Source organism: Vicugna pacos, chromosome 24 (assembly GCF_048564905.1).
Source record: "Vicugna pacos chromosome 24, VicPac4, whole genome shotgun sequence".
In the NCBI taxonomy this organism is placed as follows: Eukaryota; Metazoa; Chordata; class Mammalia; order Artiodactyla; family Camelidae; genus Vicugna; species Vicugna pacos.
The window spans coordinates 15971907-15990262 of record NC_133010.1 but is presented as its reverse complement, the minus strand read 5'-3'; the positions used below and the strand labels follow the sequence as shown (position 1 = coordinate 15990262).

The following is an 18356-nucleotide window of genomic DNA, read 5'->3' as shown; positions in this document are numbered from 1 at the left end:
AGAATTTCTAACAGGGAGCCACGTGTGCATTATGGTCAATAGTATACAGTGTATTTCATAAAACTGAATGTCTCAGGAACTGACTATGATTTTAAGATTTAAAAGCACTGGCATCTTATTTAGAAAATAGAGAAGCATTTGGAATAAATTCACTTAGAAAGTAAGAGTACCGAGTAAAGGGTTTCTTTCTGTAAAGGAAAAAAAAAGTAAGTAATAAAGTCAACTTAAAAAAAAATCTTGATGAATTCAGCTGGAGAAATCATCCTAACAGAAATGAAGCTATATTAGAAAACTATAGTAATGGAAACAGCAAGGCACTGGACCAAGAAGAGACCAGCAGGACAAACAGTACAGCGCAGAGCGTCCCGAACCCACCCGCGTACCTGCACGTGTATAACCACCTGCTTTATGACCAATAAACCACTGCAATGCAGTCATCTTTTTAAGGGTTATCTTTTTTTTTAACAAACAGTGCTGGACAGCCACATAGGCAGAAAACAAAAGGAGATCCCTGCACCTTATCTTATACTGTGTGAATAGTTCATTACGGACAGATCACAGATTTCACGTGATAGGTGAAACCATAAAGCTTCAAGAAGAGAAGTTTTTTTTTTTTTTTAGGAAGGGGGATTCATTAACTCAGGGTACTTTTCTTAAATAGGTATAAATGCACTATCTATAATGGAAAAAATGGATAAATTGGACTTCATTAAAATGAAAAAACTTCTGTTCATCATAAGGTACTGTTAAGAGAATAAAGAAGCAGCTACAGAATAGAAGAGATTGACAATACATTTATCTGACCAAGAACTGATATCCGTAATATATAAGGACCTCCTACAAATCAATAAGAAAAAGACAGACAGACCAATAGAAAAGTAAGCCAATAAGCGGAACAGAAACTTCACAAGGAAGATATCAAAATGGCAAGTAAGTCGGTAGGAACATCCCGATTAAGTCATAATGAGGCACTCGCCATCAGAGGGGCTGAACTTCTTAGACTGAAAACCGCCAAGTGCCAATGAGGATGCAGGGCAACTGGAACGCTCACGTATGTCTGTGGTCAGGGCAGGTGTGAATGGGTACAGTCACTCTGGAAAACAGGCAGGATTGTACAAAGCTTGTACATAAGCACATTCGAGGACCCAGAGATTCGATCCCTGTGCACCGTACCAACAGAAATGCCCCAAAACACACCCACAAGAACTTTCATACCAGTTTTGCTCATAAGGACTTGAGTGGATCAGCTCTAATGTCCTAGTGTAGTAAAATGGATAAATAAAATGTGGTTAGCTCGTACATATGAACAGTATTCGGCAAGGACAAAAAAAGTACTACTTCTAGATACAGCATGGATGAATCTTACAGATAGAATGCTGAGTAAAAGAAACCAGAAAAATACCTACTGTATGACATCCATTTTTACAATAAAATCCCAAACCAGGTAATGCCAGTCTATGGTGATAGAAATAGAAAACCCAGGGTACTACTGACAGAGGGCATCCTGCCTGGCAGCGGGTACGAGGGAAGCCTCGGAGGGGATGGAAATGTGCTTTGTGGACATGAGTGGTGGTTATACTCTTAAGCCTGGAGGAAGCCTTCTGTGTCTGGTTGGGAACAGAGAAAATCGTGAGATTCTCATTTGCACACTGATGACAAGAACAAGGCAGACAGGTCACTAACTCACCGACTTCTGAGGCCATCAGATAGCTGGGGACACAAGGAGACCTAACTGGATGAAAATAAAGAATGTGACAAGCCCTTTCTAGGACAAAAAAGACCCACAGCGGCTCTTATCCCAGGACGAGGAGTGAGAAGGAGAGAGTCATTAAATGGTAAAAGGACAAATCACCCTGACTTTGAAAAAACGTTAGTGGCCATGAGCGACAGTGACCTAAGTTAAGGCAGTGGCCTTGAAGATGGTGTGCAAGTGAACGGATTTCATGGGCCACTTTAGAGAGGGAGGAGACAGAACCCCAGGTGCAGGTACAGTATTCCCACACTTCATATTTTATTCCTCCGTTACGAGGTAAAAATTAGAATGAATAAAAAGCCCATTATGTAATTTTGTCACAATTTTCAATAATGAGACCTGCAAATGGAAATCATTTACAGGATCAGAGATGGGCGGAAGCTCTTGCTCTAGACTAAAATGCCATCAAGGAAGCAAAAGTCTACAATACGATGTCACTGGAAGACCAGTACTAAAGGAATAAATGAGCCACTGAGGTCAATACAGAGAAAGTTCCAGAAAAATCTTTGGACTCTGAAGAAAGTGGGTAGGGAGGGGAGGGCACCACTCAGTGGTAGAGCATGTGCTTAGCATGCAAAAGGTCCTGGGTTCAATCCCCAGCACCTTCATTAAAAAAAATTACACCCCCACTCCCCCCACAAAAAAACTACCAAAAAAAGTGGGTAGGAAGCAACAGGTTCATGCCCAAGAGTTAATCCGGGAGCAAAGAAAACTTTCAGGTCAGGGAAAGAAGAGGCTGAAGATTTATGATGATAATTTTAATAAATCTTGCACTAGGTAAGTTTCACCATTTGGTCTCAAGCATCCATCGAAGTGGAGAAACTCAATAAAGAAAGTAAGAGACTGGGATTTCAAAATTGTAGAATAGATAAACAAGATTACACTGTATAGCACAGGGAAATATACACAAAATGTTATGATAAATCACAGAGGAAAAAATGTGACAATGAGTGTGTATATGTCCATGAATGACTGAAAAATTGTGCTGAACACTGGAATTTGACACAACACTGTAAAATGATTATGAATCAATAAAAAAATGTAAAAAAAAAAGAAAGTAAGTCTTTCCTAAAATAACTACAACAATAAAACTTCATTAAAGAATTTCTTAAAGGAATTGGTGGGGAGGAGAAAGGCAGATCAGGTGACAGCGGGTGCCCTGGTCCAGACCCTTGGATGCTGAGAAGTACCTTGGTTCTTGATTCTATCCAGCATCCCGTTATGCACGGTGTCCTGTCCTTCTAGTCATTACTATGTTTACCAAAGCTTCATTGAGCTGGGTTGAGGTTTATGCTTAGAAAATTAGGCACAATGACATGAAAACTAAAATGCTGAAAGAAGATTTATGAGATAATGTGCTGAGTATAACGTTTGCTGATGTTGAACACAGCTCAGGAAAGTGAAAGGATAGATTAACGAGGGATTAAGCCAAACATGAATTTTAATATCCAAAGACATTTATACGCAAGAAACCCTGGGGTATATTTATAGACCCACTTTAATTAGTCAGTATTCAAAACAGCTTTACGCACGAGTCAAGTTTTCAACAGATTTTAAATCTGCATCTCTTCTAAATGAGGGAGTTGAGGTACTGTAAACCTAGCACGGAGTCGGAGATGCGGGCTTGAGTTCTGACTCTGCCAGTTACAAACTCTGAGAGCAAAGCACGAAATCTGCTCAAACGGAAAATGGGAATCTCTTAACGGGCCCTCACAAAGACAGAACACAACAATGGATGTGAGTGTGCTTTGTAAAGCAGAATGCGATACGTTATTTCCTCCAAGGAGTGAAAAAGAGAAAGAGAACATACGTTCAAGAATTTTGCTCTTTTTCAAGTTAGTCTGTGGGAATGACAGGGCTATCAAATGAATCAAAGAAACATGTGTCACAGTGATTTCTTGTGGATTATACGGATGTCTTCCAGATAGTTAACTGCACCAGAGTAGCTAGTTTAGGCTGTAACAACAGACAGACCTGGATTCAAATCCTGCCTCTGCCACTCCCTAGCTGTCTGAGTTTATCGACGCCTACCATCCGTAGGCTGTTTCTTAACACAAACGTGGAGACAGTTGCAGCCCAGTCTTACAGGTTTCAAAGATTTAAGGGATAACGGCATTTAATGTACTTATAGCAGAACGCCCCGTACAGAGCACGGACTTCATAAACGTGAGCTATTCTGATATCTAAGACACTGCTTCCGAGCAGATAAAGTTCTTCTTTTTCCACCTATTGGTCATTCCGGTCCTTGAATGGGGATGCAGCTCCTTATGCACAAAGTGATACGGAAGCTCATATTATTTATTTTACAGCCAGCCGGGAACTGCAACATTGACTGAGCAACTGTATGAGCTCGTCACCATGAAAAAACACTTACGGATACAGAGATGACCTAGACATTGTCTCTAAGGTCAAGTATTTCTCAAGAACGTAATATTCGCGAGGGCAAACCTTTGTGGGCTCTGCCCATCTCTGTGTCCCCAGTGACTACCACAGTGCCTGGGAATAATGACTTTTCTTGGTAAACGTCTCTGAAATAAATAGTCTAGTGCTTTTTCTGCCATACATGCACAATTCCAAATTCCAACACAGAAACTACTTTTACTTGTATTTTGAATAGCCAATGAAGGAAAAACTGTAAAAGAAAAACATTTTTATTAGTACACATCTAATTGGCATTAGGTGTCAACCCTAGGCTCCTTGAAATAGCATCCATGATTTTCTTGCAGGACAAATACAGTGACATTCGGTACTCTGAAAAAAAAAATTCAAGAAATATGCAGCACAGGTTGGAAAAAATTCACCAAGCGTTAGATAGTGTGATAAAGGAAAAGAAACTTGATACCATCGCCCTCTGACTCCATGTATTCATATTTTCTCACGATGCTAATTGTATGATCATAAAATTCCACTTAAAGATCTAAACTATTGCTTACCTGGTCTTCTTCTCCTCCACCTTCTTCGTCATATTTTAAAATATTATCTCTTACATCATCCTCTGGATCAATTAAAAGCTGTTTGGCCTGACGTTCTTTATCCCGACGCTTCATCCATACCACAAACATCAGAACAAGGACTAGGCAGGAAAAGAGGCAAAACAGACAAGGTCGTAATTTTAAAAACCCGGCCCAGCTCATCACGGTCTTCAACACTCATAATCTGCACCCATGGGGGTGAGAAACTTGTAACGCCTCTTCCACTCCCTTAGCTGTTTCTGGCCTCGGACGAAGAGAAACAAGACGAAGCACTGACTTAGGCTTAGAGTGGGAAGACCTGGGTTCTGGAATCTGGTGCCCTAGGAACTCACTGAGTGAACATCTGTCCTCAGTTTTACCATCTGCAAGTGGGGACAATAACTATTTCTGTCTTTCAGTTTGTCTTGCTGGGGGGTAGGCTACCCTTAATAGACTGGTTTGTTAATTCTAAGATGACAAGTAACAGTAAGTGAAATCATTACTCATCATTTCATAGCTGTGTCCTTCCTGTTGGTCAGGCATCATCTGACTCCCCAAATCGGAGAGAAGGACACTTCTCAAGGAGGGTCAAGTGCCCGCCAAGATGACTTTGGAAGTAACCAGACCTGGATCAGCAGCTGGATCTTGAGGGTGTTTGAATCCCAAAGGCTCGTGTTTTTCTACTGCGCTTCTGTGCGTTTCCTTTTCTATTCAACTGCACGTTTCAGGAAAGAAGGCTTGGGGATTAGTCTGAGCACTGAAATAACATTAGGTTTTCATGCTTTACATTTTTGTGCCAGGATTAGACTCATAAATTTTCCAGAGGATTGATGTGAAAATCAGCACCAATTCGTTTTCCTTCAAAATGGCTAGAGTCAGTTCTTCACATCACAATCCATCAGATCTAAGTCTTTCTCGATAAGGCTGGCATATATGCCTCATTCTGGCTGAAATTGAAACATATCCCTAAATGCACATCTAAGAATGCATTCTCTCTAAAATCTGGGGCTATCAGTTTACATCCTGAAGCAAAAGATTTGATGACTCCTATTTGAGCACATTTTTATTATTGGCCATAAAAATAAATATCCTCCTTTTAAAGCCAGATACCTGAGCTCATTTGCCATTGTTCCACGGCTAAATCTAGCAAGCGGATTATTAGTCTAGCATGCAGGTTTCAAATTATAGTCAAAGTAGTCTCCACACAGGAAGTAAAAAATGCTCAGGCTTCTATAGTAATTGCTTAGAAAAAAGGGACAGGATTCTAAATTACCAGAACACTTGTAAATGGTGGAAACATAAAAGAAACAGCCAACATTTTCAAGAAAGTGACTGATGTATAGCGCGACAGCACCAGAGACTAAGTCCCGCTGTTACTTAACAATAAAACACGGAGTCCAAGCAATTTATTCTTTTAACCCGCATGCTTAGTAGTGGTTCCTGAAGTACTTACCAGTGGTTAATTTTCTTGCATTCCATTGAACCAAAAATTGCAAAGTATCTTAGAAAGGCACAATTCCTTAAACTAGACTTGCTCTAAACACAACTTATTGAGCTGTGTAATTATTTCTATGATCCAAGGTGCTGTATGAAGTACTGTCTCTCACTATTTTATGCAGTCCGTCAGAAGCAAATACCTTGATCCCTGCATGACTGGAGCAGGCTGCTGACTGCGCTGTGTATGAAGGAAAGCAATATACTTATTTTCCTAAATCATCAACTACGTGCCGTAAATTCAGAGTCAAATCGTAAGTGCTCAGACTGAGGACTGTCTAACATTTTTCTATGAAAATAGTTGGCTATGGCTCCCTAGAAGATTAGCATCTGAAAACAGCAACAGGGCAGGGAAGAGGTAAGCTGGCTGGGTTTGCTGTAGACATGGACATACTGAAAGGATGCTCAACGCTTTTCTCATTCTCAAGCGGACGTGGCTGCAAGAAGGTGCTCAGAGGTGGAAGAGAGTGGTCAGGTGATGTTGAAAGGCAGAAGCAAAAAGTTACTTCGCTAAAACATCCTAGAAGCAAAGAGAACCAGACCGAGGAGACAGCAAATGTACTTACTGAGCAGGATGATAATACAAAGCAGGATGGCAATGATGGCGCCTGTGCCGAGCCCCGCCCCTACAATCCGATCCACATCTGTGCAGTCCCCGTTGGAGTCACACTGGCAGACCTTCACGCGGAGGATGGAGATATTTGATTTGGGAGGATTACCCGAATCTGTGATTATGATTGGAACTTCATATATCCCGGCTTCGAGAAATTTTATCTTTAAATTAAGCTGAGCAAAATCACCTATACAAAAAAGGAAAAAAATACAGTCTGATCGCTTATACCTAATACAAATCAAAAACACTGCATTTTCTAGAATGTATTACTAGCTAATAGTACATATAAAACCCACTTCAACTATCCTGCATGGTGATTTTTTTTTTTTTTTTTGCTTTAAGGGCTTTTAACACCTTACTTAAACTTTGAGTAGCTTTTTAAATGTATTTAATGAGAAGATAATAAAGCGCTTAAAATTAGCTTTTCATACCAGGCTTCAAAACCTCTCCACTGCACATATATTCAAATAATTAACCTGTTCTTACCGTTAAGCCGAGTGATGGTCCAATTTCTCTTAATAGTCACTGGAGACAAAGGAAGATCAAAGGCAAACGGTCCAGCATTTGGATCAATGTCATAATCCAGGGCGGTGATGTTAATTGCATTGGGGTCCGGAGTTTCGCAAGTCTCCGCCTCTTGAGGCAACACTTGAGGGGCATTGTCATTAATATCAAGTAAATAGATCTGCAGTGTTCCCGTTCCACTCATGGGAGGAATTCCTTAAAAGGGGAAAACATTACAAACCGATGCTACACAATTCTTTCCCTTTGAGTCTCAATTACGGTGAAACTCGCCAAGCTCTAGCTTTCTGACCTTGGAAAAATCTAGCTGGCACAGCACCTAAGCGGTCTGCTTTTCTCTTCTTTTCTAGACGACCCCCGTGGTGCCCCGAATGGGTCCGCGGGTGCTGAGGGCGGTGACAACGCGCACGCGCACGCCCCTGGGTCGGGGCCAAGCACAACTCGGCGGCTTCCTGACACTCGCTCTTCTTCCTCTGCGCGCCACGCCGCGGGGGATGTCGGAGACGCACAACACCGTGCCCACGATCTCCCGGACCCTACTCTTTGATGGTGAACCAAGACATGCGCATGAAAGAACCTGACTGCTTTTCAAGCTCAGGCACAGCTCGGAAATACTGCAACAGTCTGCGGGAGAAGTGCTACAGACCCCAGACCTCATCCTGGGAAGGAGCGCCATGGAGAAGAGACGTATTCATTGATCAACCAGCCACTCCTTGAGAAAGGGCTAGGCTGCTCTGTATACGTTATTTCAGTTGTCATCCTATGAAGTAGATTGAATAGACAGTAACCTACGGCTCTGTAAAGTGGGCGTGGCCTCACCCTCTTAGAAGCGGTGGGGTTGCTAGGAAAGACGGGTCTGTCTCACCCCAAACCCATTCTCATTCCACCACCAAATGCTGTCTCTACCACTTCTTGTGCTAATTTAGCCTGATGTTATGTATATTATATTATATTATATTATATTATATTATATTATATTATATATAGCCTCTGCTATATTATAAAAATTTATAAGGATATATATAATGGAAATATGATTATAAACATATATATAATTGTATTAATTTAAATATATAACATGATATAATTAAATTTAGTTAAATAACGTACATATTATATAAATATAATAGAACAGAAATGCAAGACTTTTCTAAATAAGGCTGCATACTGAGACCCAGTGGTTTAAGTGACTTTGCCCAAGGTCATGCAACTAGGGAGGTGCACACATCCACGCCTGAGGAGGGACAACCAGAAAGCTCCACGGACCTCTCTGAGGAAGATGGATGGCTATGAGAGAGGGGAGGTTAAGGTGGAGGGGTGGGGCGGCTGTTCATAATATTCTAATACCACTGGGACCCCCTGTGATTCTCCATAGTCTGAATTACTTTCACATTTATTATCACATTGAATATTATCTGACTCTCATAACAACTGCATAAAATAGCAAGCAGCAAAAACAATTTATCAATAAAGAAACAAAGGCCCCGAGACTATATAACAGCTTGCCCAGTCACTAAAGGAGCAGACTTGGGGCTCCGAATCCAGCCTTGCGACTTACAGTCAAGTGTGTTTGCAAAGCATCACAGCTACATGGATTTAACCGCTCTCTTCTCTCTCATATTAAACACCCTTTCAATTAGAAAACAATCCACCTCAGTGAATGAAAAATCTGGTTGTAACTCACCACCAACATATATACGTGTAATTTGATAGCTCTTTAAATCTCAACATAAGGGTGCAAGATATATTGCTTTAAGTTTCACTGTGGGGAAAGCTACCACTTACATATGGCAAGAAAGCATAAAACAGACACTAATGCTGTGCTTTGATGTGAAATGGGGCAGAAGCCGTTCCCACCAAGTTTCAAGCCTACATCTTTGAACAGTAGGTCTCATATTAGAAAGGATAAGAAATATTGCTTTGGTCCTGTCACCTCGTAGATTTATGACAGATAATGATCTCATTGAATCTTATTATACAGGATTCGGAAAGCTTCTTTGACTCTGTTCTTATCAAAAGTGTTGATAGGCCAACATTTTTCAAACTGCACGTCTCGGCCACCAAACAGAAAAGCCGGCTATTTTTATTAGATGCTAACATTCATAGTCCAGTACTGAAACAGTTTTAAAATAGGGTTGCAATTCAGTTTTCAAACTATTAACACATAATAGAAATATTTATTTGAGTGTTTAGTTTGTGCCAGGCACTGTTTTAAAAGCTTTACAGATCCAAGTCATTTTATCTTCTCCTGTACACTGTGAGTTAAGGATACTGCTACCATTATGCTTATTTAACAGAAAAAGGAAATGGGCAGATTTAAAACTTTGTGGCCAGGCTTGCAGTTAAAAAGTGGTTAGAGCTGGAGTTTGAGCCCAGGAGGTCAGGTACAGTCTCAAAGCTTTAGTCTTAGACCACGTCATACTGAGAGCTAAACCAAGTCCAAAACCAGGTTTACATAAGTCATTTTTATCTTATATATTTAAAAAACAGTGCTATCTATTCATCTCAGCCATTTAGAATCCAGCAGAGACCTCCAAAGGAAAAAAAAAGTGCTAAACTATGTTTCAAAACCAACATACTAAAAGCTCGTGGACTCAATTATTTCAATTTATGCACGAAATTAAGAGTTTCCTGGCCCATGGCAGATTAGAGGCAGAGAATTAGAAAGAGGAAAAATGCTGGAGACAGACAAATTTATGGCAGCAAATACATTGACTAGAAGCAGTATAAAAAGTTCACCTTGAAACACACAGTGTCTGGGCCAGTGAGGCATCGAGGTGCAGCAGGGCAGAGAAATCACAAAGGCTTGTGACCACAATACTAGACAGACTGCCATGGAGAGTGTAAGGACACTGGGAACATTCATTACAGAAGACAGAGAACATATCATGGAAAGCCCAGCGGGAACAGAAAATAGGAACTGGGGCCTTAGAGGAATGAAGGTCAGTTTTCGAGACAATTGGGTTTCGTAGAAAACCTCATTTCCTGATGGTGCGTTCCTGATGAGGAACATGTCGCTTTAACAACATCCAGGATAATACAGTGACTGCATTCAATTACGTACCATTGTCAGAAGCAAGGAAAGTAGCATTGTATATATTGTTTTTCACATTGGGTGATTCTCTGTCCAAAACAGCAATTGTAGTTATCTGCCCATTCACAGGATCTATTTTTAGCCAATTGGCAGGATCAGATAATTTTGTGTATCTACAAAATGAAAGCATAACAAGTTAAATTTTTCTGACACAAAACTTAATAAATAAAACCTCTTTTACAGGTTTGGTTCCAAATGCAACCAGCTCATTAACGTGCATTTTTGTAGATGACGGTTGGACGGACAGCTTTTACGTGGGCAAGTGTTTCTGTGCCAGTGGTGTGAGGAGGCCCGTGAAGGTTATGTGCTGCAGGAGCAGACATGTGGTAGACAGCAGATAGGAGCTGGAGGGGAAAGATCAGGAGCCCAGTCTCTTTACTGTGTGTTGGGATTAAGGCAGATTTGACAGGTCGCATTTTAAGCTCTTAACTAGTTCAAAGGACAAGACAGCAATGATGTAGATAAGATAGCTCAAATATACCACCTAAATGAGCATTAGCCCTAACGTACAGGACTTATGAGACATTATAAGAAAGGTTGAATTTTCTACCATGGGACACTTCCAAAATGTTTGCCACCTTCTCCTAGTGGAGATGAGGTCACAGCGGGGAGACGCCCATCACCTCATTCCTATGAGGATTTCCCACCTGGACTAAGCCTCAGAATTACACTCTTCATAAAATGTGGGTTCGAGATTTGCAGATACTAACTACTATGTATAAAATAGGTAAACAACAAGGTCCTACTGTATAGCACAGGGGACTATATTCAATAGCTTGTAGTAACCTCTAATGAAAAAGAATATGAAAAGGAACACGTTTATGTATATGTATGGCTGAAACTTTATGTTGTACACCAGAAATTGACACACTGTAAACTGACTACACTTCAATAAAAAAAAAGAAAAAAAGAATTATACTCTTTAAGGGAAGTCCCACGGTCTGAGTCTGAATGAAGCAGCTTTATCTGCTTTATTAGCTTAACCTCCTTTTTCGTTTGGGGAAGGGGCGAGCTTTTCAAGCTTGGATAGCCCATATACAAATTGGAAAACATATCCTACGTTTGGAGAGGCCAAAAGTTGGAGGAGTTCAATACACCTATTAATTAGCTATTTATCTATCTTGATTTCAACGTAAGGAGAAGTGGAGAAGATATGCAGTCATCTGTCAGCATTTCTCAAAGAAGTTGAATAAAGTAGGAGCTAATTTAAAAAGTTACCATCACCAGCAATGGGTGAGAGTCGCGTGGGGTACGCTCTGCCAACCATCTACTCTCTCATCGGGAAGGATAAATGAGATTCTGCTGAGGCTGGAAATCTTTACAGATATGCTTTGCAAGTCCTATAACCACTGTACAGGTGAGGGATGAAAATAATTAGCTCTTATGTCTTGGTTTCGGCATAAGTTCCCTTCTCTTCCCGATGGATGGAGTAGAGAGAAATGTTATGTAAGCTCCCAAGAGAGTCCCCCGTTTATGCACAGTGGAAGCTTTTACTGATGTTTGGTACAAAAGCACAGGCTAAATTATTATTAAAGATTGAAAAAAGGAAAGAGGACAGAAGAAGAGATGCAGAGAGCTTTTGTTTTGATAAAATAATACACCGGTAGCTCCATTCTTCTATTTCCTTTCTAATATACTCGTTGATCTACTGATGAAACCTCACCAAACAATTAAAAATCATCTCGTAATACGTAGCTTGGGTTCCAATGATAATTTTGCACGTAAAACGTAAATACATTTTATGCACAGCGTGGAACACAGTGTAAATTACGAAAACACCATAAGCGGCATTTGATACCTAATATTTTGCTGCATATATCGATCTGGGTCCTGAGCTGTAAACGTTGTTAACGTGGTGCCGGCGTGAAGGCCTTCTTCTTGGCGAATGATCTTGGGATTTGGGGCAAAATAAGGGTTTTCATTCACATCGATAACTGTGACAGACACAGTCGCAGTTGACTGAGGCGGGTGTTGAATACCCTTGGCTAATGGCACTTGATTTTCTGCAGCGACAGTAAGGACAAACATCCTATTTGTTTCAAAGTCGATTGGCTGGAAAGATAAAAAAAATTATTTTTTAAAGGGAAACTATATTTTTGCAGGAAATCAGAATATCTGCATTCTGTAGTTGAGTCTTCTATCAACTCCATTTCTAAAACCTTAATTTTCCATTCACTGCACCATAGGTTCCTCTCGTATTTCTGGAAAACATGCAGTAGCCTGGTCAATGATTGACGTATTTATCACTCAGATAAGATATTTATACATCTTGGGCATTTCAAAGATTCACGTTCACAAAATAATGCATACTACTATTGCATTGTGCATTTACTGAGCTACATCTAAGAACTTGCTTATTCTTAAGAACAGCATTGTTGACCAAAAATAAAAAACACGAAGTAAGCTGGGATCAAGTGGGAACACGGTGGTCTAGACTGTATTCTCAGACATTGGGCCCAAGACCGTTCCTCCTCCAGGACAGCTTTCACCAGTCTGCGATGAAGTGGAAAAAACAAAAACTAGAAAATGTCATTTTTTTCATAAAGCTAAACTCATACTATTTAAAAACATCCTTCATAATTTAAAGTGAACATTTTAAAGTCCACACACGTAAGGGGAAGGTACCGCTCAGTAGTAGAGTGTGCGCTTAGCATGCACAAGGTCCTGGGTTCAATCCCCACTACTTCGGTTAAAATGAATAAATAAACCAACCTAATTGCCTCCCCTCCCCCCCAAATAAAATAAATAAAGTACACACACATACACACTTCAAAAAAAAATCACAGTGTTTGTAGGTGGAAGGATTTTTTGTCTGCTCGTAGTTAACAAACTAAAGGGCTGAAGCTAACGAGAAAGCCATGTAACTGGCACAAACCACACCAGTTTTTTAACCTGCACCACTTCCTCAAATCTTCATAGTGTTTTTTTTTTTCTGACTCTAAAATCCCCAATTCAACTTCCTTTTCTGAATTATTTTAAACAAGACAGTAAAGAAGGCAGAAAATAAGACAGAATTCTTTTGAGTGAGTGAGTGCCTCAGCCACATGAAACGTCCCTGACAACACTTCTTTACGCTGAGGGCTAAGACCCTGGATGTGCATTAAGCTTATTTATCCCTCAGAACAGCATTAAGACTTAGGTATAGTTACCATCCTCACTCTCCGTGTGAGGAACCCGAGGTCTACAGAACCTGCCACGATGACACCACAACTGAGGGCAGACCTTGGATTGGAACACAGAGGGTCATGCTCTTGATCCCTGTGTTGTGTCTGGAGAATTTCTAAACCCCACCTCGTGGGGGAAATTACCGTTCTACTCCCGCACAGCTGACCCCTCAGTGCGCCTCTCTATCTACAGCCAACATTTGGGTTCACGTACAAACCAAGACTGTTGGGATGGGAGGCAAGGCAGCAAATCTCTGCCCTGGGTGCTAAAAAGAAGAGACGGTCACTGTAAAGGGCTTTGCGTTCGGTGCTGTCTGTGTTACACTTGACGTTAACATCCCTTTTTCTGCTAGCACTCGGTAGTTTGGTTTTACTTTCTGACAATTAAAGATCAGAAGAATCAATTTCTTACAGTCTTGAAAACAGCATTTAAGAACAGCAATGTAAATTTAAAACCTTTTAAAAGCGCAGGGCCTCCTCTCGCCTGCTCATCTCAGTTTTACTTTCGTGATATTTCCTGCTTTGTTCCCTGGGCTGATATTGTAACTGCAGCCTGTAGGTATGAGAAAAGTAGGTGCGGGGCATCGTTCCTAATGGCTTTCAACTGGTGATTAAACATCCAGGATGTGGCATCACAAACCCATCCACGCCACTGCCAGTTGACACCTTTGAAGGCTGTCCTGTCTTCAGATTGTTAAAACTGCCCACAGCGATTCAAAAACAATCATATTTCAGGGATAATGTGAGAACCGCTATGTTGGCTTTGATGTCAACATAACCAAAAAGTAACACACGTGACTTCCCCAAATCCATCAACTCCAGACTCAGAGACGGCTGAAGGGAAGAAGTCCTAAGATTCAGTAACACACTAAGGGGTAGGGGGCATATACTGGTGACTGCAGGGTGGCTGTCAGATCATCGCACTTACCTTTACCACCGTGACTAAGCCGTCGTTGCTGTTGGGGTCGGTCTGAATGGCAAACCGGCCGGTGGGATCCCCGCCGCTGATTCTGTACACGGCGTTCCAGGCCGGCGTGTGGGGCTGATCCTTATCTGTCACAGTCAGATTAGCCACTATGACGTCGACCCTGTTCTCAGGGACCTCGCCATAGAACTACAAGAAAAGACAAAGCGCAGTCAGAGGAGCGGCGGGGACCACTGAAGGACAGCGTGTCTTTATGACCACACCGCCCCGATTTTAGTGCCCCATTAAATCTTTATTAGCCACACTAAACAGGGAGATTAGTAATGCAGGTAATCACAGCGTTTATGTCTGACTTTAAAAATACTGTAACTTTTTCCAGCGGGCAAAATTTGTTTTTGCAAATAATGTTACAGTTTCATTAATATTAAAATTAGCATCCTCCTTGTGAGTATCTGGGTGATTAATTGGGGGGTGGGGAGGTCAGAGGAAAGGACTTGTCTGATGGAAATCATTTGAGTCAAGAGATCATAATTATATGCTGACCAAGTGGCATACATCAGTCATGTAGTTCATGTGCCTGAAGATATTTATAAATATTTAGTCATCACAGCACAAAGTCCTTTTTTTAGGGCACTTCTTCCAGGCAGCGTGTTTTAACAACTTCATCAGTGGACTTGGAGAGGACGAAAAAACAAATTACTTTGGTGCTTTATTTAAAAACCCTGGTGGATGGGACAGAAGATGTTGGCATCGGTACCCATTCTGGAATTAGGAGAAACAAGTTCCAGCTCTACTTAACGCATGTATTATTCATGACAAAAGTTCTCAGCCATGGACCACAGGCGGAGAGTTCCATGAGTGCCAGTCCGTACTTACTGTCATGGCAGTAAACTCTGGGGGATTGTCGTTGACATCTGTCACCGTGATGACAGCCGTGGCTGTGTTTGAAAGGCCATACGTGGGATTGCCTTCCATGTCTGTAGCCTGAATTATTAACGTATACTGCTGCACTTTCTAGAAAGACACAGAGATAACAACCTAAATGAAACTAATTCCTCAAGAAGACGTAACAGTTGCTCTGCAAATGGCTCTTTATTACACACGGAAAGCACAGCATTATTCACTCTGGTGAACATTACTCGAAATTTCCCAAGTGGAGTTTCCTTTAACTTGTGAAGCGCAGGTCTGCTCCTTGTCTGGAGAGATTTAACTATATGTTTTCACCTCTACTGGCGGCAAGGAAGGGGAAGCATGGCAGATGTGTGAAATTCACTGCTAAGCTGAACCCTCCATCTGGCTCCAGCCTTTCCTCTTCTTGTGAACCTCACAACGTTGTCATCAGCATTCAGGTCATGTGGTTTGTATTTACTTTCTCCTATGTTAATATCCACCCGGTTTAGGATACTGAAGACAATACAGAAACGTGAGAGGGAGAAGAAAGCATATATAATTCATCAAGTGTGCATATGCTTTCCTTTTATATATTCTTCTGTGTTCTTTCTAAGACAACAAGGTTGATACCATAGTTTCTTCTAATTTCCATTAGTTACACTATTCATAACTATGGGGGAGAGATGCATTCTTAGATGTATCCAAAATGAACGAAAGGTTTATGTTTCTCTCTTTCATTTTGGAACACAGTAGGTATTTAATAGTTGTATACTCAACTGACTGCTATTTGGATATAAAACTCACTGTATCCACAGACCTATAATAAATATGGATACATTTTCATATAGATGGTTAATATCAAATAAGCATCACTGCTTTCAAATTTCAGATTGAACTTTCTTTTAAAATTGAAGTATAGTTTACAATGTTGTGTTAATTTCTGGCGTACAGCACAATGTTTCAGTTATATATATTCCTCTTCCTATTCTTTTTCATGATAGACTATTGTAAGATATTGAATATAGGTCCCTGTGCTATACAGCAGGACCCTGTTGTTTATTTACAGGTTGAACTTTTTAAAGGGGGAGGGGGGAGCCAAATTCAGTTGTAATGTATCTGAGAGAAAATCCTGGGACTGAGAATTCTGCAGCACTAGCTGACTAGGGTTTGTATCAGGAAAATCTAAACAAAATGAGTACCTCAAATCATTTGAATTCTCCGTGGACACTGGCACAGATAAACAATACTGATCTCTGAAAAATGTTACAACAGCTTGAACAACAAAACTCATTGCTTCATACAAAAATAAACAGTCACTGCAAAGAGTAGTTTTCCCTAATTCTAAATATAGCCAACGTTATGAATGGCCATGCTTGAGGGGTTTCTGGAGCTTGGCGAGAACAGGCACAAATTGTAGCCTTTGCTTTAGTTGTTTGTGGGAAGGGCGCGGCCAAGAGAAGAGTAGGAGGGAAAGGCAAACGCCACACACTTGATTTTCAGTCTCTGTCCACCCAGACGCCAATCTCTACCAGTTATTTATTTCAGTTTCTTTGTGTCTTTTGAAAAGAAAAAAAAATACCCCTCTTCTTTGAATTGGAAAAAAACAACAACCATGAAACAAAGGAATAGTGCTGGTTGAGCCATTTTAATTTTTAACCTGGAACACCTGGCCGTCACTTACGTAGGCTAAAATATTTCTCAATGGTTCCCTTTCCCCCCAGTCAACAGTGTCATTTCAGCTTAATGCTTTCACGGTAAGAGAGAGAATTTTGTAGGGCGTTCAGTTCAGACCTCCCAGCTGAAAATCATGAACATAAAAATTTGTTATGACTTTGAAATGCCCATTTTTGTGGGTTGCTATTTGCAGAAACAGATGAAGAGTCTCCAAAAGGAAAAAAAATAGAATTTTAAAAAGATGATTAAAAAAAATGGACATAGATATTATTTGGAGATACAATTCTCTGTTAATGTCTACTTTAACAGAGGTCTTTAGAGTTATATAAACATAATATGTACAATTTTCCACTGAGTTGAAATACTGGGATCAGTTGCTAATACCTGAAGTTTCCCATTGCTTCACGCTAGTCTGGAGATCTCTAGGTTGCAAAAGAACAGTGTTATCTCTAAAAGACAATGTATCTTTAAGAAAAACAAAACAAAACAAAAACCAAAAACCAAAAAATCTGAACCGGAAACCCTCCCAAAACCAACCTGGTAAATAATCTCATCTCCATTTTTAAGTGCCTGGTTGGTAAAATGCTTTTCCATTTAGTAAGGAAGACACGACAGCCTATGTTTTAGGCGACCGGACTATTTAGAGTTTCTTGCCTAATTTAGTCATTGGGCATCTGGTTCTGAATGACTGACATTTAAATTTCTTAAGAATTTGACTTCCCACCCTCATCGTCCCACATCTGATCAAAGGGACTTGGCTTAAAAACATTCCCTCACTTTCTGTTCTAGAAAGGATACAATCTTAACCCCTCTGCTTGCTGTCAGTCTATCCATCTCTGCGACTCACCCACCTTCCCAGAGCTGCCCCCTTCCATTCCCTTACTCCCTACCTTGAGCTGTTTGTATCTATCTTCAAATGCCGACCACATCCCAGTGACACTGCATTTGGCATCTTCCTCTGCCTGGACCAGTGATTCTCAACTGGGGCAATTTTGCCTCCCCCACCCCAAGGGACATTTGTCAATACCCTGAGACATTTCTGGTTGTCAGGGCAGTGCTACTGGTATCTAAAGGGGAGAGGCCACAGATGCTATTAAACACCCTTTGATGCACAGGACTTGCCCCCACAACAGAGATTTATCAGATCCAAAATGTGGAGAAACCCTGGCCTAGCATACGCATCCTCCTGTATCTGAGCCTGGCAAACATGAAGCTGAAAAGTCACTGCAGAGATGACTTCAGAGAGTCCTTGAGGCGAGGTGTTTGCCTACTCAG

General features: G+C 40.8%; 1 protein-coding gene across 1 annotated transcript in view; it reads right to left on the bottom strand.

Annotated features, from left to right (window-relative positions):
- Positions 1-18356, bottom strand: part of CDH2 (cadherin 2) — a 192701-nt gene that overhangs the window by 22760 nt on the left and 151585 nt on the right. Inside the window, exons 8-14 of the mRNA XM_072949068.1 lie at positions 15393-15530; positions 14520-14705; positions 12226-12479; positions 10398-10540; positions 7298-7531; positions 6765-6998; positions 4687-4826 (exon numbers count right to left, since the gene is read on the bottom strand). Of these exons, the coding sequence (XP_072805169.1) occupies positions 4687-4826; positions 6765-6998; positions 7298-7531; positions 10398-10540; positions 12226-12479; positions 14520-14705; positions 15393-15530 (1329 nt within the window). The remainder of the gene's footprint in view (positions 1-4686; positions 4827-6764; positions 6999-7297; positions 7532-10397; positions 10541-12225; positions 12480-14519; positions 14706-15392; positions 15531-18356) is intronic.